This window comes from Canis lupus, chromosome 1 (genome assembly GCF_048164855.1).
Source record: "Canis lupus baileyi chromosome 1, mCanLup2.hap1, whole genome shotgun sequence".
Taxonomy (NCBI): domain Eukaryota; kingdom Metazoa; phylum Chordata; class Mammalia; order Carnivora; family Canidae; genus Canis; species Canis lupus.
Genome location: NC_132838.1, coordinates 104,776,912 through 104,804,213, shown reverse-complemented (window position 1 = coordinate 104,804,213; position 27,302 = coordinate 104,776,912). Strand labels below are relative to the sequence as shown.

The 27,302-nt window shown below is 41.8% G+C and overlaps 1 protein-coding gene across 1 annotated transcript in view; it reads right to left on the bottom strand.

The window, feature by feature from the left end:
- LOC140600289 (uncharacterized) overlaps positions 1–27,302 on the bottom strand; it is a 75,346-nt gene that overhangs the window by 22,705 nt on the left and 25,339 nt on the right. The window contains 1 exon segment of the mRNA XM_072768454.1: positions 2,619–2,697. Within this exon segment, the coding sequence (XP_072624555.1) occupies positions 2,619–2,633 (15 nt within the window). The 5' untranslated portion in view covers positions 2,634–2,697.

Genomic DNA, 27,302 nt, shown 5'->3' with positions numbered 1-27,302 from the left:
ATCTTTGGAAACATAAGAAGGAAAGTATGAATTTTATAGGAAGAAGTCTGGCAGAGAGGAGTAAGCCAAGGAAAGGAAGGTAACATTAGCTGTAGGGAACAAACTAGTAGCAGTGCCTAAAGAGATGGGGGAACAGAGGGCTAGCTGAGGACAAATGATGAGCCAGGGCCAGCACATTGACAAGTCCTGAAACAGGCAGAGGGACATTCCAATCCGGACTCAACTGTCTTGATGGTCACACTTTGCCTAGGGCAAAAGGCAATCTTAGCCTGACCCCTAGGAGCCTGTAAGTCTACTTTAACCTTTGAAAATTCTTTTAGAAATGTCCTTTATTTCTACACCCCCAAGGTAGGTGTTGGCAATCATCCCCCCAGCACATGACCCACAGTTATCCAGCAGAAGGGGCTCATACTCAGGTTTTATTAGATGGTATACGTGGCCTTTTCCCAACAATTGCCAGCCCCTTCAAGGTCCTGGAAACCTTGCTTCCAAAATTCCTTACAGAGTATGCTATCCTCAAACCCCTCCCAACTCCCAGTAAATAATCAGCCACCCCTCACAGGCCCAGGTTGGGGACTCCTCCTGCCCGCAGGCCCTGTCCTTGTGCTTTAATAGAACCACCATTTAGCACAAAAGGACGTCTCAAGAATTCTTTCTTGGCTGTTGGCTCAGGACTTCACCTAACATAGGTGAAAACTTTATTAGTGAGATATAGGTGAAATATAGTTGAAAACTTCCCCAATGGGATCCCTGGGTGGCGCAGTGGTTTGGTGCCTGTCATTGGCTCAGGGCACGATCCTGGAGACCCGGGATCGAATCCCACATCAGGCTCCCGGTGCATGGAACCTGCTTCTCCCTCTGCTTGTGTCTCTGCCTCTCTCTCTCTCTGTGTGACTATCATAAATAAATAAAAAATAATAAAAAAAAAAGAAAACTTCCCCAAAACTTCATCAAGAGGATTGTTGTTACTGATGTGTTTAAAATATTAATTGAGGGATCCCTGGGTGGCGCAGCGGTTTAGCGCCTGCCTTTGGCCCAGGGCGTGATCCTGGAGACCCGGGATCGAATCCCACGTCGGGCTCCAGGTGCATGGAGCCTGCTTCTCCCTCTGCCTGTGTCTCTGCCTCTCTCTCTCTCTCTCTCTCACTGTGTGCCTATCATAAATAAATAAATAAAATAAAAAATAAAAAAAATAAAAATAAAAAAATATTAATTGAATTACGAGAATACAGTGGATTTATACACATTTCGGTCACATATACTTTCACTGTCTTTTTTTTTATTGTCTTGTAATACCTAGTATGTATTTACATATTTTGAAAGATTATATGATTTATTCACGAGAGACAGAGAGGCAGAGACAGAGGCAGAGGGAGAATCTGGCTCCTCGAGGGGAGACGGCGTGGGACTCGATCCTGGGACTCCGGGACCATGGCAGAGCCGGAGACAGACGCTCAACCACTGAGCCACCCAGGCGTCCCTACCTAATATATTTTTAAGAGGAGTATCTTTAAAAAAAAAAAAGATTTTTATTTATTTATTCATGCAACACACACAGAGGCAGAGACACAGAGGAGAAGCAGGCTCCACGCAGGGAGCCGGATGTGCAACTCCAATCCAATCTGGGACTCCAGGATCACGCCCTGGGCTGAAGGCAAGCACTAAACCGCTGAGCCACCCAGGCGTCCCTAAATACACTATCTTTTTCACATTCTAAACTGTAAGTCTCCTCTTTTTAAAGAGTATTCTGAGTTATCCTGGACCTTATATATCTATAGCATTTATTGGTGCATTTTCCTACTCCTGGCCCACACAGAGCTGATAAAGCATCCAGGTGGCCACTAAAGGGCAAGTGCTTTCCTCGGCTGCTATCCCAGGATCCCATCACCACCAGGAATGTTGGACTCAATGTCTTCTCTAGGGATCTGTCAGCAAGGGTACATTTTCAAAGCTTGCAGAACTGTAATTTAAAGTACAACTGTTGGGATGCCTGGGTGGCTCAGCGGTTGGATGTCTGCCTTCAGCTGAGGTCGTGATCCCGGGATCAAGTCCCACATCGGGCTCCCCACATGGAACCTGCTTCTCCCTCTACCTATTTCTCTGCCTTTCTCTCTGTGGCTCTCATGAAAGAATAAAAACAATCTTTATTTTATTTTAAGATTTTATTTATTTATTCATGAGAATACACAGAGAGAGAGAGCGCGAGCGAGAGAGATACGGAGACGCAGAGACACAGGCAGAGGGTGAAGCAGGCTCCATGCAGGGAGCCGGATGTGGGGCTCGATCCCGGGTCTCCAGGATCAAGCCCTGGGCCGAAGGCAGGCGCTAAACCGCTGAGCCACCCAGGCATCCCCCAAATACAATCTTCAAAAATAAAAAATAAATACAGTTTTGGTGGCTTATTGGAAGCCCCGTTGGAGAGAAGGGAAAGAAGGTGATGCGGGAGAAGTGTTCTAAGATCGAGCCTTGGGTATTAGATTTGAAAAGGTTTTTAACAATAAGTGAAACCACGAGGCAGAAATATCAGAGCTGGAGGAATCAACACTTGCAATCTCCAAATGCAGGGAATTTCGGGCCAAAAAGGCACTGCGGCCTCTAAGCTGGGACACAAGGCTTACCTGAGACCCCGCCATCTCTGCTCCGTCCACCTCGGCCTCTAGCGAGCTCTCTCACAAGATCTCCGTGGAGGAGTCCCAGCTGCATCAGGAGAACACACCTTTAAAGGCAGCCAAGTCTCTCCACCTATAAACTGCTCCCCTGCAGGCAGGACTTTGAAATGCACAAAAAGCCCAACTTCCTAGTCCTTTGGGTGTGGAGCTGTTGAGAAGCTGTGAACTCCCAGTTGGAAATCAGGAACTGATTTTTCCTTCTCTGCTTCCAGGGCCCTCCCCTCCCCCAGATGCTCACAGATTCAGCTACAGCCTAGGCCCCGTGTGCTGTGGCCCTAACCCTCCTGACTCGGGTAGTGGAGACCATTACCCCTCCTAAGGCGAAGCCTGCTCTCAATTCTCAGAAATTAAAAGGAAGCCTTTCTACTTAACTGTGGCCTCACTTAGAATCACCTGGAGCACTGACTTAAAACAACGCTGTTGTTTCCACCATCAATTGACAGAATCCGAGGGGGAAGAACTTTTTTTTTTTTTTTTTTTTAGATTTTATTTACTTCTTCATGAGAGACACAGAGAGGCAGAGACGGGCAGAGGGAGAAGCAGGCTTCTCGCAGGGACCCCCATGTGGGACTCGATACTGGGACTCTGGGATCACGTCCTGAACCAAAGGCAGACAGACACCCAACTGCTGAGCCACCCAGGCGACCGGGGATGATCTATTTTGATACTCCGGGAAACATCTGGGGAGGTGACCGGCAAAGCACCGCAGCCCAGGCTGTGCGGTTACCAGATTTAAATCCATGCCTTCTTCACTGATAAGAGTTTCTCAAGATTTACATCTTCTCCCTCTTCCTGCTACACAAAGGGAGATACTCTTAGGAAAGGACCTTTCCCTTACAAATGCAAATATCTCTTCCTTAAAGAACCATTGGGTGTCACACCTTTTCCTGTGTCTTCTGTTTCTTTTTCTTTTTCAAGATTTTATTTATTTATTTGAGAGAGAGAGAGAGAGAATGGAAATCAGAGCACAAGCAGGCAGAGAGGCAGAGGGTCAGAAGCAGGCTCCTCCTTTACCAGGGAGCCCAACCCGGGACTGAATCCCAGGACCCTGCTTCTCCCTCTGCCTGTGTCTCTGCCTTTCTCTCTCTCTCTCTCTCTCTGTCTCATGAGTAAATAAATAAATAAATTCTTCTTAAAAAATAAAAACTGCCTATGATTTTTTCACCAAAAGATGGGTTTTTTTTTTTTAATATTTTATTGATTTATCACAAACACACACAGAGGCAGAGACGCAGGCCAAGAGAGAAGCAGGCAAGTCCAGGGAACAAAGAGAGGCGTGCTTGGTTTGAGGAGACAAGGCTTAAGTTGAGAAGTCTGTTACAGAATAAAAATTATTTCTGGTAAAATGGTTTGAAGGACGGTGGGTTTTCACTGGTGAGGCTGTTGCCTGGGAGGGATAAGAAAAGCATCTCTGCCTTTGGTTGCAATAGTAGGTATAAACCGCTCCCAAGGTCAAGCTTGTGTAAGGTCAAGATCTTCCCTTCCTGTTGGAACTGCCATTGACTATGAGTGATAGGGCTTAAGATCTCCCTCTGCTGAAAACCTCCTGACTCCATTTTAGTGAGGGTTCCAATTACTAACTTTCAATCAACATTTGATCAATATCTCAACATTTCCTTCACTCTCAGTATTGGGCAGCAAACATTCTCATCCTCAAATGATGATGTTAACCTTGTTTAGGATTCCATGTGATTTCATACTAAATTTTTTTTTTCTGTGTGTGCTTTATTTATGTCAACAAAATATCCTCCATTTAGTGTGGGCCAAGCCCAGACTGCTCCATGATGGACCACTTTGGCAGAAAGATGATTTTGACTGAAAAAGCAATCAAAATGGGGCAGATTCAGGAAATGTCGTTTTCACCCCCTTCACGGACTAAAAAGAATTTAGAGAGAGAACCTATCCCAGGCTGAAAGCTATCACCATATGTAACTACATTATTATATAAACTAAGTTTGAGAAACAGGGAGGAACATAGTTAGGCCTGTTTGAGAAAAGTTCTCTATGGCCTATTATTTTTGAGTGGCCTAGATGATATTTGTTTATCAAATATTTCCTCGTTTTCTTCTTCCCTGTGAGTTGAATTTCTTCTTCCCTTGGAGTTCCCAGACTTCAACCTTCGTCTCAAAGACATATATCCATTACTTTGCCAGTCTTTGCAACACTCCGTTCTGTGGGGAGTATCCATATGTATGGTTTAAATTTGATTTTCCTGTTTATCTTATGCCAATTTGATTCTTAGTCAATAATGTTCTGGTTTATGCTTTTGTATGTTTCTCCAATCAATATTTAGCTCCTATTTTATACAACCAATGTTAAGGAAGAAAAAGAAACAGAAAGGCGGTGCCCGGTATCTACATTCTCAGGGAAAATATGAAACACTTAGTACCAACTGTGAGTGTTATGAGAATTCACTAAAGTATTATGAGGATTAACTCACATGTTCCTAAGGTCCCAGCAAAATATCATGTGTGTGCACAGAGTAAAAGCTCAATATATACTGCATTAATAGAATATCTATGTTATTTTCCAGATGTAGATTTTCTCAGACTCTAGCTATGCCGAGCACTCCTGGCTACATAAATCTAACTCACTCCCCTATGCTCTCCTGCTTAAGGATTGACTCATTGTAGCTTCTTGAGATTTCAACAGACCTCCGATGTGGGGGAAACAAGGAACCCGATGATTCTGGAAGATCAAGTTTGACCATACTAGAAAGTGGCCTTCCCTGATGCCAGCAGGTCTCCTTGAGATCATACCAAGAACGATTAAGCACTGCTTCCCCTGCATGTCAATGCTCACTACTCCTATGTTCCTTCCCCTGAAGGACTTCCTGCTTAGTCTGGTTAACAGAGTGTCTTTGGACATAAATCCACCATGGTCTCCATCTGCCAACCTCCTGAACAAAGCAAATTTTCCCTTCCAACTGTGAAAATGAGTAATGGAATGCCTCACTAAAATGGAGTTGGAAAGGAGCTTTTCTGCCCTACTACAGGTAGTCAATTGCAAACCCAGCGGGAAGAGATGGGCTTGATCTGATATGGCCTTGATCTTACTTCTAGATACTACTCCTCTATTCCAACTGAAGGAAGAGACACTTATGTTTGAAAAATACTTTCCCTCCTCGTGGGCATTTGAACAGAAATGGACTGACTTAACCGGAAGTAATCACGAACTTCAATGGCCACAACTGCCTTCTTTGATCTTTCCAAAGGAACTTACTTTTTTTTTTTTTTTCTTTTTTTCATCATGAGAGACAGGGAGAGACAGAGAGAGACAGAGAGGCAGAGACACAGGCAGAGGGAGAAGCAGGCTCCATGCATGGAGCCCGGCATGGGACTTGATCCCGGGTCTCCAGGATCACACCCTGGGCCAAAGATGGCCCTAAACCGCTGAGGCACCCGCGATGCCCCATCCAACGGAATTTTTATCAAAGATAAGGTGGACAACCATGGTTCTAAAATTGACAAAATTAAACGGGTTTCCTATTTTAATTGGTATTTTGAAGGTTTCAAACGCTATCAGGAATGTAATATCGCCTCATGACAACCTACACTTTTTCAAATAAATAAGGTAAGCAGATAATTACAAAAATGAAAAGGGGCTTCTGGGAACTCTTCTTCCTCTCCCCTACCTTCTTTGTCAACTGCCTCTAGGAAGCCACCTCATGCTCAGCCCCTACCTCTAGTGCAATCTTCCTTTCTTCTCTTCCCTCTTAATCTCCACTCTCATTCTATCCTTTAGTTACACCTCCCTTTTCCTTTGAAGCTCCCTCTGCTACCTCCTCCCCTGAATCTATTAAAAATTTGCCTTCCTTGAGTCTTTTGAGGACCTCAGTGGACCCAATGTCTCTTATTTTCTCTGGAGGAAGGCTGAACGTTGAGCTGAAGTTCCCTAAAGTTCCCTATAGTGACCGAGGATCCCAATAGATTTGCTCAAGAATGTAACATAGTTATTCAAACTTCCCAAAGTGGTTTGTCAGATTTATATCAATTGGTCTACATGCTTGTTGGTGAGGGCCAGGTCAAACACTGGATGAAACTAGCCCAATGGGAACATCATGAACAGAATCCAAAGCAACAAAACCTGTAACTTTTGGCAAGATGCTACAAAACTTGCTAGAGGCCCCACCAATCAATTATGATGGGTTTTCCCAATCCTGTGGATTGGAACAAAATTCAGACTTGTACACAGAAGACCAGTTATTCCCTTCATGATGATTATGATCAAGTTCAATTGTCTTTAAAGAAATTTCTAGCCTTTATAAGTTGAATCTACTTGTGTAGCTTTTAACTTTCTATTTATTTTTTAATTTTTAAAAAGTTTTTTTTTATATATTTGAGAGAAAGAGACAGAGAGAGAAAGAGAGCGAGCACAGGCAGGGGGAGGGGCAGAGAGAGAGAAGGACAAGCAGACTCCCTGCTGAGCAGGGAGCCCAAGGGAGGGTTCAATCCAAGGATGCTGGGATCATGACCTGAGCCAAAGTCAGATGCTTAACTGACTGAGCCCCCCAGGTGCCCCTTAACTCTATGTTTGTTAGTGGAGTGATCCAGGATCTTTCCCTTTTAATTAAAAGCATCAAGATGAAAGGGGACATCATGTCCACTTCAGATTTAATTAATTAAACAAACCAGATTGCTCACACCCTGGAGAAGTCATCTAGAGGAAAGACCACTAAAATTTTTCATTATTCAACTCCAGGAAATGAATGCCCCTAAACAAAAATGGAAGCCTTGCTTCTGCAATTCCTTCAAGAAACCAGGACATTGGGATCCCTGGGTGGCTCAGCAGTTTGGCGCCTGCCTTTGGCCCAGGGCGCGATCCTGGAGTCCAGGATCGAGTCCCACGTCGGGCTCCTGGCATGGAGCCTGCTTCTCCCTCCTCCTGTGTCTGCACCTCTCTGTCTCTCTCTATGTCTATCATCCATAAATAAATAAATCTTTAAGAAAAAGAGAAAACAAAAAGGAAACCAGGACATTGGAGAAGAACAGTATTACATATTTAAGAGCTTTAAAAAAAAAAAAAAAAAAAAGAGCTTTAGGCACCTTCAGCTCTTTAGCCAACTTTTTCAATGTCCTCCTGATTCTCAGTGGCAGGGCTCCAAGGAACTCTAGGGGCTTTTCCCAACCCTCCCTCTCAATTGGCTTTGTGAAACTACTCTCCACGTTGCGAATAAATCTGTCTCTGTTCTTATTGACACCTGAGCTACACCTCTCAGTGCTCAATCCCACTGCTATCAAGCAGCCCCTGCCTCAGAATACTAAAACAGTTAAAATATTATGGCTCTGTAACAAATCTCCCTGGGTGCCTGTCTGAACCCACTTCCTGTGTCTAGACCCTTTGAGCATTAGACAGTCTTTTCTCCTTAGTTCATCTGCCCCAAATATTTATTTACCGGCCTGAGATTTCTTTAAAAAATGTCATAGTAGAATTTCTTCCTCCCAAAAGAGGAACATGATTCTAAAATCTCACAGTAGTAACCACAACTGGGAACTAGGGTAAATAAATGACACTTTAATATTTTCCTATGCTCTGTCTCTGATAGCAATTATAGTTGAGGTGAGGGGTAGCAATCACTTCTATTGGATCAACTACCATCCTCATTTTTTTTTTTTTAAAGATTTATTTATTTATGATAGACATAGAGAGAGAGAGAGAGGCAGAGACACAGGAGGAGGGAGAAGCAGGCTCCATGCTGGGAGCCCGATGCGGGACTCGATCCCGGGACTCCAGGATTGCGCCCTGGGCCAAAGGCAGGCGCCAAACTCCTGAGCCACCCAGGGATCCCCCCATCCTCATTTTTTAAAAAAGATTTTGTTTATTCATTAATGAGAGACGCACAAATACAGGCAGAGACATAGGCAGAGGGAGAGGCAGGCTCCCTGAGGAGTTTCTGAGGTGGGATTTGATCCCAGGACCCCCGGATCATGACCTGGGCCGAAGGCAGATGCTCAACCACTGAGCCACCTGGGTGCCCACTATCATCCTCTTTTTTTAAAAAAACTATTTATTCATGAGAGACACAGAAAGAGAGAGAGTCGGAGACATAGACAGAGGGAGAAGGAGGCTCCTCGCAGGGAGCTCAATGTGGGACTTGATCTCAGATCCTGGGATCATGCCCTGAGCCAAAAGCAGATGCTCAACCACTGAGCCACCCAGGAGTCCCCACTACCATCCTTTTTATGAGGAAAATGTTCAACCGATATTGGCCCAATCCACAGTGCCCCTCCCATCAAGATTCAAATAGATCCTCTAAAGACCTGTCTAGAATTAATCAATACCCTACACCTAAAGCAGCCCTTCAGGGCATCAAGCACATAACAGGATTACAAGGCTCAGGGCCTCCTTCTGTCCTAAGTCACTTCCTATAACATCCCTATTTTACCTGTGAGAAAACCCAAAGTCTGAGGATGGAGGTTTTCCCAGTATTTCTGAGAAACAAATAACATTGTTTTCTGTCTGCATCCGGTTGTTCCTAACCCTCATGTACTAGTGACATCCATTCCCATTGAAAGCAAATTTTTCACTGAAACTCATCTATGCAGTTCATTTCTTTCCTTTTTTTTTTTTTTTGAAGATTTTCTTTATTCATTCATGAGAGACACAGAGAGACAGAGAGAGAGGCAGAGACACAGGCAGAGGGAGAAGCAGGCATTTTACGGAGAGCCTGACCTGCGACTTGATCCAGGGTCTCCAGGATCACGCCCTGGGCTGCAGGTGGCGCCAACCACTGCGCCACCGGGGCTGGCCTATGCAGTTCATTTCTAAGTATTCCAGTTGATAAGGGTAGCCAGTTTCTTTTTGCCTTCACTTCGGAGGAATGGCAATACACCTGGTCAATAATGCCTCCAGGTTACATGGTAGGTCCTTCCTGTTTGTCACAAATCTTAAAGGCTAATAAGAATGACATAAAGTTTTCTGCAAGCTCTTCTTTGTTATGATGTGTAGTTGATTTGGTTCTTTGCTCCCTTCTCAAGCTACTTTACATGCAGACATTATCTATCCCTTAAAACTTTTGCCCGAAGTAGACTTAAAGTCTACTCCCCCCCAAATACCCTACAGGTTGCTCACACTTAGCTTGGATATTTAAGGTACCTGCTCTCAGAACAGGGACTAGATTTGGATTTGGCAGACTTCAAGGCATCCTGAATTTCCCCAAACTTAAAACTAAGCAGCAACTTTGAGGATTTCTTGGACTTTGCTAGTTATTGTCAAAGTTGGATTTCAAACTTCTCTTTCAGGTCTCAGTCTGTATATGTTTACATAAAAAGAAAAGAAAAAAAAAAAAAAAGACTAACCTAACCCTATTATTTAGAAAGGAGAGGAAGACATAGCCTTTGAGACTGTAAAATAAAATAAAATAAAATAAAATAAAATAAAATAAAATAAAAAAGTCTAAAAGAGTCCCTACCTTCAGATATCCTAATTATCAACTTTCCTTTTTCTTCTTTGCAAGGGGGAAGGAAATGACCTTGGAGTGCTCACTCAGAAACATAGGGACAAAAATATTGCCCACAGGCAATTATAGCCATCAACTGGACCATGTGGCTTGGTGATATCCCCGTGGCCTCAGAGCCATTTCTGCTACTGTCTTTTAGGTAAGACCACTGAAGAAATAGTCACACGGTCCCGTTGAACAACCTACACTGCTCCCAAACAGCAGAGAATAAACTCTTGTATCCAAGTGACAGGTCTAAAGAAAGCATCAGGGTACCTTGGTGGCTCAGATGGCTACGTGTCTGCCTTCAGACTCACGTCCTGATCCCAGGGTCCTAGGATCAAGACCCTCAACCTGCTCCCTGCTCGGTGGGGAGTCTGCTTCTCCCTCTCCATCTGCTACTCCCCCTGCTCATGTTCTGTCTTTCTCTGTTGCAAATTTATACATAAAATCTGAAAAAGGGAAGAGGAAGAAAGAGAGGAAGAAGGGAAAAACCAAACCCTGACTGGACCTGCACACCATCTGGGGATCTGAGGGTAAAGGTTTCCCTGAATTGAAGCAGACAATATCTGGAGACACAGATTTCCCTGGATGGACAGGCACATCATTTTCTCACTGGGGCTTCTTCTAACTCTATTGTGGATAGAAAGTGCCCTGGACATATACTTCCCAATGTCTTGCAGGAGGCAGAAACCTCTTTTATTTATGACCTTTTTGGAAAAAGCCTCATTATGATTCGGTGCACATTTCTGAAGGTTAATAAGGTGCAGATTTCGCCAAGTTTCTCTCTTAATGAGCTACCAACCCACTCTGGATTTTTGCTGTTGTTTTTAAAGATTTTATTTATTTATTCATGAGAGACACACAGAGAGAGAGAGGCAGAAGGATAAGCGGGTTCCCATGGGGAACTAGACGTGGGTTTCGATCCCAGGATCCCGGGATCAGGCCTGGGCCTAAAGCAGATGCTCAACCTCTGAGCCACCCAGGCATCCCATATTTTTTTTTCAAGATTTTGTTTATTTACCCATGAGAGACACAGGAAGAGAGGCAGAGACACAGGCCGAGGGAGGAGAAGCAGGCTCCATGCAAGCAGTCCCATGTGGGACTCAATCTCTGGACAGGGATCATGCCCTGGGCTAAAGGCAGGCGCTCAACCTCTGAGCCACCCAGACAGCCCTCAACTCTGGATTTGATTTGATTTGGTTAATTTTTATCTCTTTAAAGATTGCATTTATTAATTCAAGAGAGACACAGGGAGAGAGGCAGAGACGTAGGCAGAGGCAGAAGCAGGCTCCCCCCTGGGAGCCAGATGTGGGACTCGATCCCAGCACCCCGGGATCACGACCTGAGCCAAAGGCAGACGCTCAATCACTGAGCCACTCAGGTGTCCCACCAACTCTGGATTTTAATCCAAGAGCATGGTTTCTGAATTCAAAACTTTTAAGAGTATCAGGGATAACACATGTGGTTCTAAACAGCTTTTCTGAGATAACACTACTCTTTTAAATTATCTTTGAAGTTTTGCTATTCCTACCAAAGAGTTCATTTATTCATGGTTCGTGTTTATACATGGTTTTATGTTCACAAATATGCTATGTTATGTCATTCAGTGCCCTCATATAGTATTACACCAGTTTACCTCACAGCCGTTGTAAGAGGTGACTTCCAGGTGGCATGGAGAGAAACAATTCTTTCCGAAGTCCAGATAAGTACCAACAAATATTTTCAGTTGGCTACTATCAGAGCCAGGGGCCTGGTTTAGAACAAATACACAGTTGAATTGTCATTTACTTTTGATTTGTACTTGTTGTCTATCAATCTTTCGCAGAAAATATTTGTCCAATGAGGGGATGCTGGCTCAACACTCACAATCTTGAGAAGATACAAAATCAGATACGAAGTACCTGAGAGTTTTTCCCTTGTAACCCCCCCTGTCACTCAAATGTGCCTTACGTTCTTTCCAACTCCTATGTACTTTCCCTCTGACATGAGACATGACAACCAGGAAAGGTCCCTCCTGGCACTGAGAGACAAAACCACTAAAGATAAAGAACCTGACTGAAAGCATCAGTGATGCTTTTAAGGAAAGATCCTGATTAAAAAGGGAATGTTGGGGGGATCCCTGTGTGGCTCAGCGTTTTAGCACCTGCCTTCAGTCCAGGGTGTGATCCTGGAGTCCTGGGATCGAGTGCCGCATCGGGCTCCCTGCATGGGACCTGCTTCTCCATCTGCTTGGGTCTCTGTCTCTCTGTCTCTGTCTCTCGTTCTCTCTCTCTGTCATGAATAAATAAATAAAATCTTAAAAAAAAAAAGGGAAATGTCAAACTTGGTAATGAGAAACCTCATTAAAATGGAGCTGGGAGGTTTTGGCAGCATGAGCTCTGATCCTCCCACTTGAAGTTAATTGTAGACTCATCAGTAAGAGATGGACTTGAAACTCCTGACTGGATCAGTCAGTGGAGAATGTGACTCTTGATCTTGCGGGTGTAAGTTTGAGGTCCATGTTGGGTGTAGAGTTTACTTAAAATAAAAAGTTGAGAAAAAAAGACATAGATTTGGGTTTACATGGGCTAAACCTTGGATCTGGATATTGCTCTTCGACCCCAGCCCAAAGGAGCCCCTTTTCTCATCATCCTGGGCAAGAGATCCAGCAATGAGAAGCAATCACATTGTAAATTCCCAGGTTACTTCAAAGGACTTTAAGTTCATCACAACCTTCCCTACATACTCTTTCTATTATTTTATTTTATTTTATTTTATTTTTTTTTAAAGATTTTATTTATTCATGATAGTCACACAGAGAGAGACAGAGAGGCAGAGGCACAGGCAGAGAGAGAAGCAGGCTCCATGCACCGGGAGCCCGACGTGGGATTCGATCCCGGGTCTCCAGGATCGCGCCCTGGGCCAAAGGCAGGCGCCAAACCGCTGCGCCACCCAGGGATCCCCTATTATTTTATTTTTAAAAAATTGTACCTCACCGTGCCTGGATGGCTCCGTAGGTTGAGTAGTCTGCCTTTGGCTCTGGTCATGACCTCAGGGTCCAGGGATTGGGTTCCCTGCTCGGCAGGGAGTCTGCTTCTTCCTCTCCCTCTGTCTCTTACTCTATCTCAAATAAATAAATAAATTTAAAAATTTTGTGCCTCTTCTTTTTCTTATAGGCATGCCTATGATTTTGCAGCTGCTTTTTGTCCCAGCTCAGGATATTTTCCTTTGCTTTTTTTTTTTTTTTTTTTTTTCCCCTCCCCCCCCCCCTTTGCTTTTGAATAAACTCGTCTTTTGGTTGTAAAATAAGTGGCAGTGTCTATTTTTAAGGTCACCAATACCAACACCAGTCTCTCAAGTGTTGGCTTTTAACTATGGAGCAGCTGAACTTGGGTTTGAATAACAAGACATCAGAGCCTTCTCAAGCGTTCTGTAAACTTCAAAGTCTCAGCAAAGAATGTAATGCTTCAGGACTGTGATTCCTGGTCTTCACTGGAAACCAAGGCCACTTGTGTTACGACAAGATGGTGGGTATATGTGGCTCAGGTGTGCTGTGTCTGTTTTCTCTAGCTTAGTACTACTGATTCTGGATTTATGTGGTGCAACATCAGGACTAGCACAGCACTTTTATGATGCCAATTCATGGGCTCCAGTCCAAACCCACAGCACCACAATGTCTTAGGGAGGATGAGAGAACATGTAAACTTTTAGTCACATTAGAGCTAGAGAAGCCTTAGTTAAGCGGTTCTGGGCCCAGGTTTTCCATTAGAAGAGCACGTGGAGTTTCAGGTATGATCATCACTGCTGCTCTCCCCCAAGATTCTGTCAAAGAGTCTTGGTGGGAACAACAGTGTTCTTTTAATTAAGTTCTCCAGGTGATTTTAAGTGAGGCCAGGGTGAAGCATGAGGGCTCTTCAGTAACTTATTAGAGTTGGGTGCTGGCTTAGGTCCAAGGGGAGTTAACAGTGTCTCCTCTACATAAGTCTGGAAGGGTCATGGCATATGGGTGCTATTTGGGGTTTGAATTTTTAAAAAAGATTTATTTATTCATTTATTTATTTATTTATTTATTTATTCATTCATTTATTTATTTATTTATTTATTTATTTGAGAGAGATAGAAAGAAGGCCTGCATGTGCCCTGGAGTAAGGGGAGAGGCAGACAGAGGGAGAGAGAGAATCTCAAGCAGACTCCGTGCTGAATGCAAAGCCCAATGCAGGGCTTGATACCACAACCCCTGAAAACATGACCTGAACGGAAACCAAGAGTTAGATGCTTAACCTACTAAGCTACCCAGGCACCCTAGGCCTTGAAGTTTGTATGAATCCACTGTTTTCTTTTACTTGGTTCCTATTCTGATTTCCTTTGGGGTGCCCACAAGAACATAGGCATGATAATGTATCCTCCAGTGTGCCTCTGATACATATTTGCTTTATTACAGGTGATATTAACTTTTCTTACTTGGCTTGGAGCACTGCCACATTCCTCCTGTATAATATGAATATTCTCTTAGTCATTCATAAGGATTGGTTGGATTTACAGAAAGATGTGCAGAAGCCTTCACACTCAAATTGGAAACTTTTCTTTTGAGTTTCTCTTTGCATGTAGTTTCCACTGGAAAATGAAAGTGCTCTCTTCTGTGTAGTTGAGATACTCACTTTTGGGAGTGGCGGTTCTCAGTGAGGTCCCCAACTTCTAAGTTTTCTTTGTATTTCACACTCATGTTAGAGACACATATTTTACTTTTTTGAATTTTTAGAAAAAGAAAACATGAATCACAGAGTTAACATGCTGGAGTGTCTTAAAATCCTAAGATATGGGCAGCCCAGGTGGTTCAGCGGCTTAGCACCTGCCTTTGGCCCAGAGCGTGAACCTAGAGACCGGGCATCAAGTCCCACGTCACGCTCCCTGCATGGAGCCTGCGTCCCCCTCTTCCTGTGTCTCTGCCTCTTTCTCTCTCTCTCTCTCTGTGCCTCTCATGAATCAATCAATCAATCTTTGAAAAGAATCCTAAGATATAACACAAATGATGATAGAAACAAAAAAAATTCAACGAAATAAAAGACTCAGAAATATTAGCTATTTTCTTTATAGCATTCTGAATATATGTTCAGAGTGTGAATAAATGACAGAGACATAATCATCCACAAATAGATTTATAAATTTTGTGCCATTGAGAATAGGTCTTAAGTCATCAAGACAATAGTCTACTCTATCAATTTTAATGTGTGTACTATTTTGAAAAGTTAACTGTGTGCGGCACCTGGTGGCTCAGTTGGTTAAGCATCCAACTTTTGATTTCAGCTCAGATTGTGATCTCAGGGGTATGGGATAGAGCCTCATATTGGGCTCTGTGCTCATGGAGTCTGCATGTCCCTCTCCCTCTGCTCCTCCCCCTGTGCTTTCTACTTCCAAAATAAATAAATAAAATCTTAAAATAAATAAATAAAAGTTTATGTGTGTGCATAAAATTAAAAGGTAGATCAGTTTTCTGTGGATATCTTCTTGTTTTCATCACTGTTCTCAGGTTTGAAAACTGTCATGAACATAATTTTACAGCAGTCTCTATCTTGATTGGATCTCTGGTAGATAAATTCTAGGTCAGAGATCCTAGGTTAAAATCTGTTTTTTTACATTTACTGGATGTGTGATGAAATAGTCTCAAAAGAGGAGGAGAGGTAGTTGGGTGGCTCAGTCGGTTAAGCATCTAACTTGGGCTCAGGTCATGATCTCAGGGTCCTGAGATCAAGCTCCGCATCAAGCTTCGTGCTCAGTGGGGAGCCTGCTTCTCCCTCTGCCTCTGCCTGCTGCTCCCCTTGCTGTGCTCTCTCTCTCTGTCAAATAAATACATTAAAAAAATTTTTTTTCAAAAGAGGACGAATATGTTTGATCTCCTAGAGTATTTGTGTGTGTGTGTTTGTGTGTCTGTGTGTGTGTGTGTTGATCTATGGAACTTCGAGAATCTAGTAATTAGTAATGCTCAGAAAGTATTGTTGTTGCCTTTCTCACTTTAACCTGTAAAACCTATAATTGTAATAAAACCCATTCATTTCATGTTCTGGGATAAATCTTTCCTTGGAATTCTACCTCTTTGTCATTTAAAAGTGTATTCCTTTATGTATAGGCTAATTTCTTGTTAGAAATGTAGACTCAGTGCCCTTCCTAACTCCTGAATCGGAGCCTGCACTTTTTTTTAAAGATTTATTTATTTATTTATGATAGACATAGAGAGAGAGGGGGGCAGAGACACAGGAGGAGGGAGAAGCAGGGTCCATGCAGGGAGCCTGATGTGGGACTCGATCCCGGGACTCCAGGATCACGCCCTGGGCCAAAGGCAGGCACTAAACCTCTGAGCCACCCAGGGATCCTAGAGCCTGCATTTTAACAAGAACTCCAAATCACTGTTCTGAAATTCTAATTCACATTAGAATATGAAGGTGAAAAAAAAAAAAAAAGAATATGAAGGTGCATTTCTAACCCACACAACCATTCCAGGTAACAAATATACACAACTTATGTAGTATGATATGAATTCAGTCCTTAAACATGGATGTATCCTGTTGACACCTTCAGTTTACAATTTATTTTGGAGAAACACACAGTATTGATAGTGGTTCTATAGACCAGATGCCATCTTGTTGCCTCAAAGGTAAAGAATATATGAGTATATGACATCAAGAGTCACATGCTCTACTGACTGAGCCAGCCAGGCACCCATCTCTTGCAGGTTTTTAAAATACACTTACTGGACACTTTTGCTCCCAATTTTTGTTTTACTATTTGCATACTTGCTGTCAGTTTGAATTTTTATTTAGGTCATGCGTAGGTAACTATAGGATATCAGGAAAACTATTGATCTTCTCTTTTTCCTTTATGAGCATTGTCATGATGTTTATTTTGAATTCTTTGTCAGGTGATGACTAGTTATATATACATTTATGGTCAGTTTTGGAGTTTTATCTTGTTCTTTCAACTGGAACATGTTTTTCTGTTTTTTTGTATGCCTTTAGGGTGTTGCACTGTTTTGAGAATTTATTTTTTTAAGATTTATTTATTTTATTAAAAATATTTTGGGGATCCCTGGGTGGCGCAGCGGTTTGGCGCCTGCCTTTGACCCAGGGCGCGATCCTGGAGACCCAGGATCGAATCCCACGTCGGGCTCCCGGTGCATGGAGCCTGCTTCTCCCTCTGCCTGTGTCTCTGCCTCTCTCTCTCTCTCTCTGTGACTATCATAAATAAATAAAAATTAAAAAAAAAATTTAAAAAAAAAAAAATAAAAAAAAATATTTTGTACGTATTTGTGTATTTATTTTAAAAACCCATCTATTTACTTGAGAGAGAGTGAGCATGGGGAGAAGGACAAAGGCAAGGGAGAGAGAGAAACCTCAGCAGACTCCCTGCTGAGCACAGAGCTTGATGGGAGCTTGATCTCACACCCCTCAGATTATGACTTGAGCCAAAATCAGATTCCAACACTTCCAACTGAGCCACCCAAAGAGAGAGAGAGAGGAGCAGGGATAGAGGCAGGGTAGGGGCAAAGCGAGAGGGAGAGAATATCAAGCAGACTCCTCACTGAGCATGGAGCCTGACGTGGGGGCTGAGTCCCATGAGCCCCAGATCATGACCAGAGTGAAACCAGGAGTGGGTTGCCCAACCAACTGAGCCACCCAGATGTCCCATATTTGGGAATATAAAAACCAGCCCCAGGTCCCAGGCTTTCTGAATTTGCTTTGTATAGAAGAAGACAAAGTCAGTTGTGCTAGTAAATTCTGAATCCTATTCAACATATTCTGAGGACGTATAAAGTCTGAGATTTTGTAATTTCCCAATTAAGGAAATGTTTGTTGGTTCCTATTTAGAATATGTTACATTTCTCTCCCTGATGTTTGATTTTAGCTCTGCCATCTCTCTGGTGTTTGCAGAAATACTTAATATGCTGCCATTCCCTCTGCCCTTGCTGTCATGTGTGACAGAATCAAGTCCCCTCAGGCAGCTGCAATGAAGTAGATCACGGCCCACACAGGTCACTCATGTCTTCTTTCCTGAGCAGAGTTGAGAGTTTTCTCACAATCTTGCCATGCAGTGCCAGGTGAGTGGTGAGCAAGCATAAAAACCTTTTTGTCCCTCTTTCATATGGTTCTTCTTCATTTTGTGTTTCCTTGGGGGTACTGTGTTCTCCCAGCTGGATTCTGGAGCACTCCAAAAGGCAGTCTCATCAGTTTGTTTCTCCATGGAGGAGCAAAGTCTTGGTGCTTTTATTCCTCTAATCTGCTCATGTCCTGTGATGGGCATCAATTTTTTACATTAGCACCTTATAGTATATGCACATAAGTATAGTAAGCGGAATAATCTAATCTCTTTCAGTTATGCCTTTTCATCACACTTTGTGCTATGGACAAAGACAGACAAAGATTCTTTCCATGGGGTGGGTTATATTGGGACGATATGGAAACTGTGGCCATGAGAATTGAGTTAGTGAAAGACTGGGAAGATGAGGGGGGAGTGGGAAGAGCAGAAGGAATATTATGATGGATAGAACGAAACTGGAGTACTTACCCATAATGAAATCCTTACTGCCAGGAGAGATCAAGGATCTAAAACATTTGGGGGAAAAATCTTACTTTATGACAGCTATGTTTGCAGAACAATGTCTTTATGAATGCCAGGACCCAAACCACGTTTTAAACATACGTATGCTCCAAAACAAAATTTGGTAAACCTGGAAAGTCACATACTCAATGCTGAAAACAATCGTTCAAATAATTTCAAAAATAGAATTGGATTAATTATTCAAATATTTCTGATTACTAGAAATTTACAAATGGAGATAAAATCTCTCCTTTTTTTTTTAAGATTTCATTCATTTATTCATGAGAGACAAAGACAGAGGCAGAGACATAGGCAGAGAGAGAAGCAGGCTCCATGCAGGGAGCCTGACGTGGGACTCGATCACGGGACTCTAGGATCATGCCCTGGGTGTAAGGCAGGCGCTCCACAGCTGAGGCACCCAGGCGTCCCTGAAGATAAAATTTCTAAATATCAATTCGAGAAGTCCTGTTTTGAGGGTTTATTAATTGTCCTTTCACCCACAAATGATTCCTCTTTGTTCCAAAGTCTCCAACTTTGATATTCATGGGAAGGTCTTTTTTATTTTTTTAAATTTTATTTATTTATGATAGTCACACAGAGAGAGAGAGAGAGAGAGGCAGCGACACAGGCTGAGGGAGAAGCAGGCTCCATGGACCGGGAGCCCGATGTGGGATTCGATCCCGGGTCTCCAGGATCACGACCTGGGTCAAAAGCAGGCGCCAAACCGCTGGGCCACCCAAGGATCCCTCATTGGAAGGTCTTGATCCACCCATCCCTATTCAGTAGTATCACATACTAGGTAATTTGGAGCCAGTGTTCATGCATTGTGAACTTAGGAAGATCTTTAGTGAGGACTCTAACTTCAACAATTACCAAGATATTTACCATGGGGATGGCATTTAGCAATGCAATGAATCTGGTGAAAATATTAACCATCAGTCAAATCCTAATAAATAGCAGAGAATTCAGTTTCTACAGAAACTGGAGAAGTTTTCTATCAAAGCTCAAACTTTATTAAATATCATTGATTCTCTCCCAAAGAGAACACTTACAAATGTAGCAAATGTGGCAAAGTTTTGTTTTGTTTTTTTTTCTGTTTTTTTGTAAAATTTTTTAAATTTTTTTTATTTATGATAGTCACAGAGAGAGAGAGAGAGGCAGAGACACAGGCAGAGGGAGAAGCAGGCTCCATGCACCGGGAGCCTGATGTGGGATTCGATCCTGGGTCTCCAGGATCGCGCCCTGGGCCAAAGGCAGGCGCTAAACTGCTGTGCCACCCAGGGATCCCTGTGGCAAAGTTTTTAAACAGTCTTCAAAACTCACTCAACAAAAAGTTTTTATACTGTGAAGAAACTTTACTTATATAAGGAATGTGGCAAGGCCCTTAACCTGTATTCAAATATTTTGACATCCAAAAGTGTATAATGGAGAAAACCTTACAGATGAAAGGAATGTGCAAAGTCTCTATCCGGAGTACTGGGGAGAAACCTCAAAAAGGTAAATAAAATGGCAAAACCTTTAATAAGCACTCCAACCTTTCTTGCATCAGAGAATACAAACTGGGAAGGAACCTTACAACGTAAGGAGTTTGCTCAAGCCTTTAATTATTGCTCAGACTTTCCTTGATATCACAGTATAAATACCTGGGGAGAAACCCCACAAATGCAGAGAATATAAGCAAAGCCTTTAAACAGAACTACAACCTAAGCAAACACTTGAACACTTGTACATTCATACTGGGAGAAATCCTAAAAATGTAAAAATTATGTGGCAAAATGTTTGTTTGGATTTCAAGTCTCCCTCGATGGAGGACAATACATGCAGGGGAGAAGCCCTACAAATGTAGAGAATATAGCCAAATCATTAACTAGAGCCACCACCTACTATAAATTAGAGAATACAGCCTGGAGACACCTGGAACAAACGTAAAGAATGTGGTAACGTCTTCACCCCGAAATTGACACTTCCTCAACATCAGAGAGTGCTTACTACATAGAAACCCTAGAAATGAAGAGGGAAAGATCTTTTTTAATTATATATTTTTGGGAAAGCGCTGGTGGCTCAGCAGTTTAGCGTCACCCTCAGCCCAGGGTCTGAACCTGAAGACCTGGGAACGAGTCCCTCATCGGGCTCCCTATATGAAGTCTGCTTCTCCCTATTCCTGTGTCTCTGCCTCTGTGTGTGTGTGTCTCATGAATAAATAAAAATCTTTGAATTATATATATATATATATAACAGAAAAAAAAAAGAAAAAAACCCAGAGGTTTATACACCATAAAAACATTAAAGACATAAGATGACAATCTATATAATGAAAAAAAAAAATCCCAATAAGTATCAGATTCACAGCAGATAGTTCTAACCCTATAGCACTTTGAAGAGGTTAATCTGGTCCAAATTTTCACTCCAAAATTGCAGGATTCTACATCTTTTATGTCTTTTTTTTTTTTTTTTTTTTTGCTGTAATGCAATGGAACCAGGGCAAGTTTAGAGGGTTTTTCTCAGTCAATGAGTGTAGCTACCTGTTGGTCATACTTTCTTTTCTGTTTTTAAATTATTTATTTATTTATTCCTGAGACACACACGCACAGAAGGAGAGAGAGGGAGAGAGAGAGAGAGAGGCAGAGACACAGGCAGAGGGAGAAGCAGGCAGGTTCCAGCCTGATGTGGAACTGGATCCCTTGATTTCTTTGATCCCAGGACTCCAGGATCCCACCCTGGGCCGAAGGCAGCCGCTAATGGCCAAGCCACCCAGGTCCCCTGGTCATAACTTTCAAGTGGAACCTGACACACCTTGGGAGCCTTTGAAATATTTTCTCTATGGTTTGGGATAGAGACTTCTTTTCTAGTTTCTCTTTTTGTTTGAAAGATTACATTTATTTATTCACTAGAGACACACACACACAGAGGCAGAGACACAGGCAGAGGGAGAAGCAGGCTCCTTGCAGGAAGCCTGATGTGAAACTTGATCCCAGGACCTTGGGATCACAACCTGACCCAAAGGCAGATGCTCAACCACTGAGCCAGAGAGGTATCCCTCTTTTCCAGTTTCACTGTGTCCAGAGGTGTGTCCATTGGCAACTCTGGCCCCTTGGATGTCTTCTAGGCCATCACCATCAGTCCCCAGATTCCAGGTGTGTGAAGCTTTAAGTCACAGCCATAGTTTCCATTGGCTGCTCCAATATCCTGTGCCAGATTCTACATGAGCAGATAAATACCACAGTTCCCATATGTCCATTGGGCAGGAAGCTCAACAAATACATCGCAAACATTATAGGCTTTGGATCTTGTTCTGCTATACATTGTATGGAACACATAGACTAACTCCATGCAGCATTCAGATGTTCCTCAGATGTTTCATGTGTAGGACTCATTCTGGTTGTCATTCTGTGCACACACAACCTAAAGGCCAACACCTTCATAGGAACAGTATCTCACCGAGATCTTCTCTGAGATGACAGCTACCCCAAGGATTCTTGTCCTTGGGAGTATGTTTGTCAATTTTTATACCCCTGTCTGCCACCATTGTAATTTTTCTTTTTCATTAGATCATGTGGAGGGAAGTGAACAACACTGACCAAGCAGGTGTACAGATATAAACAGATAGAACCTGTTTCTTTTTGCGGCATCTGGTCACGAGAAAACCAGATGAAGGGACACCAGGGTGGCTCAGCAGTTGAGTGTCTGCCTTCCTCTCAGATTGTGATCCCAGGGTCCTGGGATGGAGTCCCACATCAGGCTCCATGCAGGGAGCCTGCTTCTCTCTCTGCCTATGTCTCTGCCTCTATGTGTCTATCATGAATAAATAAATAAAATCTTTTTTAAAAAAGAAAGAAAAACAGATGAAGACTCATGATACAGTACATCCAGGGCAGGCCTGGTGGTGTAGCGGTTTGGTGCTGCCTGCAGCCTGGGATGTGATCCTGGATTCCTGGGATCAAGTCCCACATCGGGCTCCCTGCATGGAGCCTGCATCTCCCTCTCACTATGTCTCTCTCTCTCTCTCTCTCTCTCTCTGTATCTATGAATAAATAAATAAATTCTTTAAAACAAAATAAAATCTTAAAAAAAAAAAAAAGAAAAGAAAAAGAACATCCAGAAAATTTAGGTTAGAGCAAGTGGGTACCTTGCTGAATTCAGGATTGTGGAGTCATTGTGAGGAGAGGTGTTACACAGGGAACCTTGCTTCAGTTGGGCCACGTTCCGTCTGTGTTATCCTGTGAGTTCTGGTGTCATCCCTGATGGGTCATCCATGGACCAAAGACTTTTTTATTAGTATACCAGCAGCATTTATTTGACATTCTTCTTAAGGAAAGATTTTTAATATAAGCGTCCTAGAAAACTCTATTTATGTTAAGTTGCTTTTTCTTTTATTTTATAAAATAGAAATAAAAGAGACTAGACCAGACTAAAATAATATGAACTCTGTGTGGTGAATTTCTTTGGACAGGCTTAGCAATGATAGAGACAGAGATATGAGAGTCTACCGCCAGATCCCTCCCTAGCCCAACCAGATCTACCCCCTTCTGAGGCTGTGTCCAGGTCTGGCCTAGCTCTGGGATCTCTTCCCTTCCCAGGACCGATTAGAGGACATCAGATTCTGAGTGGCTCTTCCTTTCATCTCTTCAGGGCTGGTGCTCACAATTCCCCAAACCCACAATATGATAAATGAGAGCAAAGGACTATAGATCTTAGTAACTTCATTTGTGCTTTTTTTTATATATATATACTTAACTAATTTTTTGAAAGATTTTATTTATTCACTAATTAGAATACACACAGAGAGAGACAGAGACAGAGAGAGAAGGAGAGAGAGAGGCAGACACACAGGCAGAGGGAGAAGCAGGCTTCACGCAGGGAACCTGACGTGGGACTCAATCCAAGGTCTCGAGGATCACACCCCGGGCCGAAGGCAGTGCTAACCCACTGAGCCACCCGGGCTGCCCTTCTTTTCTGTGTTTAACATTAAATCCTGTGCTTCAAGTCAATCTGCTAAATTATCATTGAAGTCTGGTACTTCCTTATTGATAATCTTGACCCATATTGAAGGTGCACAATTGAAGTCCCCTGCTCTTGTATTGCTGTCTCTTTTTCTATTCTTGTCTGTTCATTGTTGCTTATATATTTGGGTACTTTTATGTTGGGTACATAACTATTCTAAAGATGACATCCTTCTGTCGAATTAACTCCTTCATTTTATTTTATTCTGGGAAAGTAGGTTATATTGATTTGAAAAACTGTGAAAGATTACTACGTATGAAATAAAATTCATTTTTAAAAGTAGGTGACTCCTATGTATCCAACGTTTGACCGAATCGACACCACAATATATGCACAAACAGTATTTTGTAGCTCAAGGAGCAAAAAAGCAATAATCAGAAGTAAATGTCCTCTTAATACAGACACTAAATAAATACACAAACCTACAGCTTTAATACAAACTTGTAAGTACATGTGCTTAACCAGCTTTTGCCAACAATAAATGAGTAAATGTTTTATATTCAATAAATGCACATATAGGGTATAAAACCTTTAGTCACATGTAATGTAGTTAGTCTAAAAATCAAAGCATAATGTAAGGTTTTCTTACGTGAAGATGTACATTTCAGAAAGAATCCAAGTTGAACTAAAGCCACAATCAGAAGCACTGTAAAGGTGACCCATACAAAGCCTGTCATTTGCATTGTATATAAAGAATAGCTGCCCAGGAATAATATCAGGAATCTTACAAAGGGGTATTATGATAACCTACCAGAAAGGACAAGTAAGTTATTTGGAGACTTTAAATAGCAGAGAACAATGTAAATCAAATTATATGTGAAAAAATCTGCAATGTATAATAGCCAGAGATTAGAAAACTGAATACTGTGGGGAAAAGATTGATTAGCCCATACTAGTTGGTTTCCATAAACCATTGACTACTTCTTTCAGTAATTACCAAGATTATCATTGCAACAATATTTTTCCACACACATCAAAATCTGGAAGCAGTAACTCCTTCTCCAATTGTCATTTAGTGTTCTCTTTTTCCCAACCTCGAAGCACAGAAGTAGGTATTTGAGTATTGACTAGTCATTTAGGGGACACAGGAGATACACATGTTCATAAACATTATATAAGCTGGGGATCCCTGGGTGGCGCAGTGGTTTAGCGCCCGCCTTTGGCCCAGGGCGCGATCCTGGAGACCTGGGATCGAATCCCACGTCGGGCTCCCGGTGCATGGAGGCTGCTTTCCCTCCGCCTATGTCTCTGCCTCTCTCTCTCTCTCTCTCTCTCTCTCTCTGTGTGACTATCATAAAAAAAAATTAAAAAATAATTAAAAAATAAAAAAAATTACATAAGCTATAATTGATGTACCTGGAAAAACACCACCAAAATTTATGGGAAAGTACATTGTTTTTCATAGGGGTATTGCAAGAGTTATAAACACACTATTTGAGTCCTACCAAAACTGGAATGGGGTAAATCTTTTTTTCCCAAATGCACCATAATTAAAAACACTGCACGATGTAACCACTTTATTTTATAAGGACCCGTGCCGTGTCTTCCTAGTCTTTGACTTAAAGTCTACTTTGATTGATGTAAGCATACCCATCCTGATTTCATCTGGTTTCTATTTGCATGGTATATCTTTTATCACACTGCACTTTCGCTCTGAGTGTGTTCTTTGGGCTGAAGGGAAATATACTTGGGTCTATTTCTTTCCATTCAGCCAGTCATACCTTTTAATTGGAGAATATAGTCCCTTTATATTTAAAGTAAGCACTGAAAAAAAAAAAAAGTAAGCACTGATTAAGGTATGGAGTTAGTGTTGTCATTCTTTTCATTGTTTCCTGTCTGTTTTAGAAATACTTGCCCTGTTCTTCATTTGCTATTTATCTTTGTGATTTGGTTATTTTCTGTGGGTGTATACTTTGATTATTTTCTCCCTATTTATTATGTATTGTCTACAGGTTTTTACTTTCTGGTTACCTAGAGGCTTAAAGAAAGACCTCTTTTAACAGTTGATTTTAACTTGTTAACTGCTTGATTTCCAGTTAAAACTTTTTCAGGCTTGAGAGAACTCATAAGAAATATGAATTTCCAGGTGTATGCCATCATAGGGAAGACTTATCTCTTCTCTTTGTGGTATCTGTGCTGATTTCCTCATTGGAACCACACCACCTGATGTTAAGAATTCAACTTATAACCATTGCTATTATCAAGATTCATCAGTATTTTCCAGGACTGCCACCTCTTTTTCCATAAAGACCAACTAGCTAACCATTTTATTTAAACTATCCAGAAAGATTTTAGTTTTAATGAATGGAGAATGATATTCTGAAAACTTATTTCATGTTAACTTACATTAATGTTATAACCATGAACAGCATCTCCATTTAGATCTTCTTCATATATTCTAAATCATGTTGTTGTTCATTTCAATGGGAAATGAGGTCTGCATGAGCCCCACCTAAGAAAGAAGGGCATCTCATCTTTGATGCAGCAAAAGTCAGCTATATAATTTCATATACCAACTAGGCATCCGTTAATTTTCTAAAAAAAAAAAATGCATTAATATGTACTAGTCACCTATCTCACACAGGGTCAGTGTAAAACAAGCACATTGAAATTATACCTTTGCAAAAATCCATCCCTTGTATCTTTTGAAACACAATATATCATTTTCATGTTTAACTTTGTGGTATTCCTTGTAAGTATTTTTTGAAAAAGATTTATTTATTTATTTATTTATTTATTTATTTATTTATTTATTCAGAGAGAGTGAGCGAGAGGCAGAGACACAGGCAGAGGAAGAAGCAGGCTCCATGCAGGAAGCCTAACATGGGACTTGATGCCGGATTTCCAGGATCACACCCCGGGCTGCAGGCGGCGCTAAACCGATAGCCACCGGGACTGCCCTACTTGTAAGTATTTGATATAAAGTACTGTCTAAAAAGGGTAACTGATATACTGCTTTGTATTGATTTGTGACATTTATTGACATTAGATGTTCAATAAGTACATTTCTAAATATTTAGGTCTTTCAACTTACTTTCCTTTCTGTAATCTCTGATGTTTTCTAAAGTCTATATAGAAAAACAAGGTCTTTCCTCATTCATCTTTTTGTAGGTTTTGAATCTAGTATGCATTTTGGGATACTGATTCAGGACTGAATTCCAGTTAAAGGAACTGCAACTTTTACACTTTATGGTTTCTCTTCTGTATGATAGCTATGATGTTGAGTAAGTCTAGAGGTTTATCTAGATGTAATGACCTTCTAATGATTTTCCTAAGATGGTAAGGCTTGAGTACTGGTTAGTGGGCTTGCCAAATCTTTCATACTTGTAAAATCGTCTCCACTATACATTTTCGGATCAGTAATCACGGTTTTCTGTTGTTGAAAGGCCTTGCCACATTCTTTACACATATTTCATTTCTCTGATATGAATTACCTAATGTGGAGTAAGAGTTGAGCAGTACTTACAAATCCTCTCATAGTTGCTTCTTCTGACACTCTTGGTGCTACTTCTGTGCTGTCGTTGAGGACCTGGTACCTCTGAGAAGAGGTAGCTAGGAGATGCTGGCACTCTCAATGGCCAAAGGAAAACCCAAATGAGTCAAAACGTTAGGGGTGACTTGGT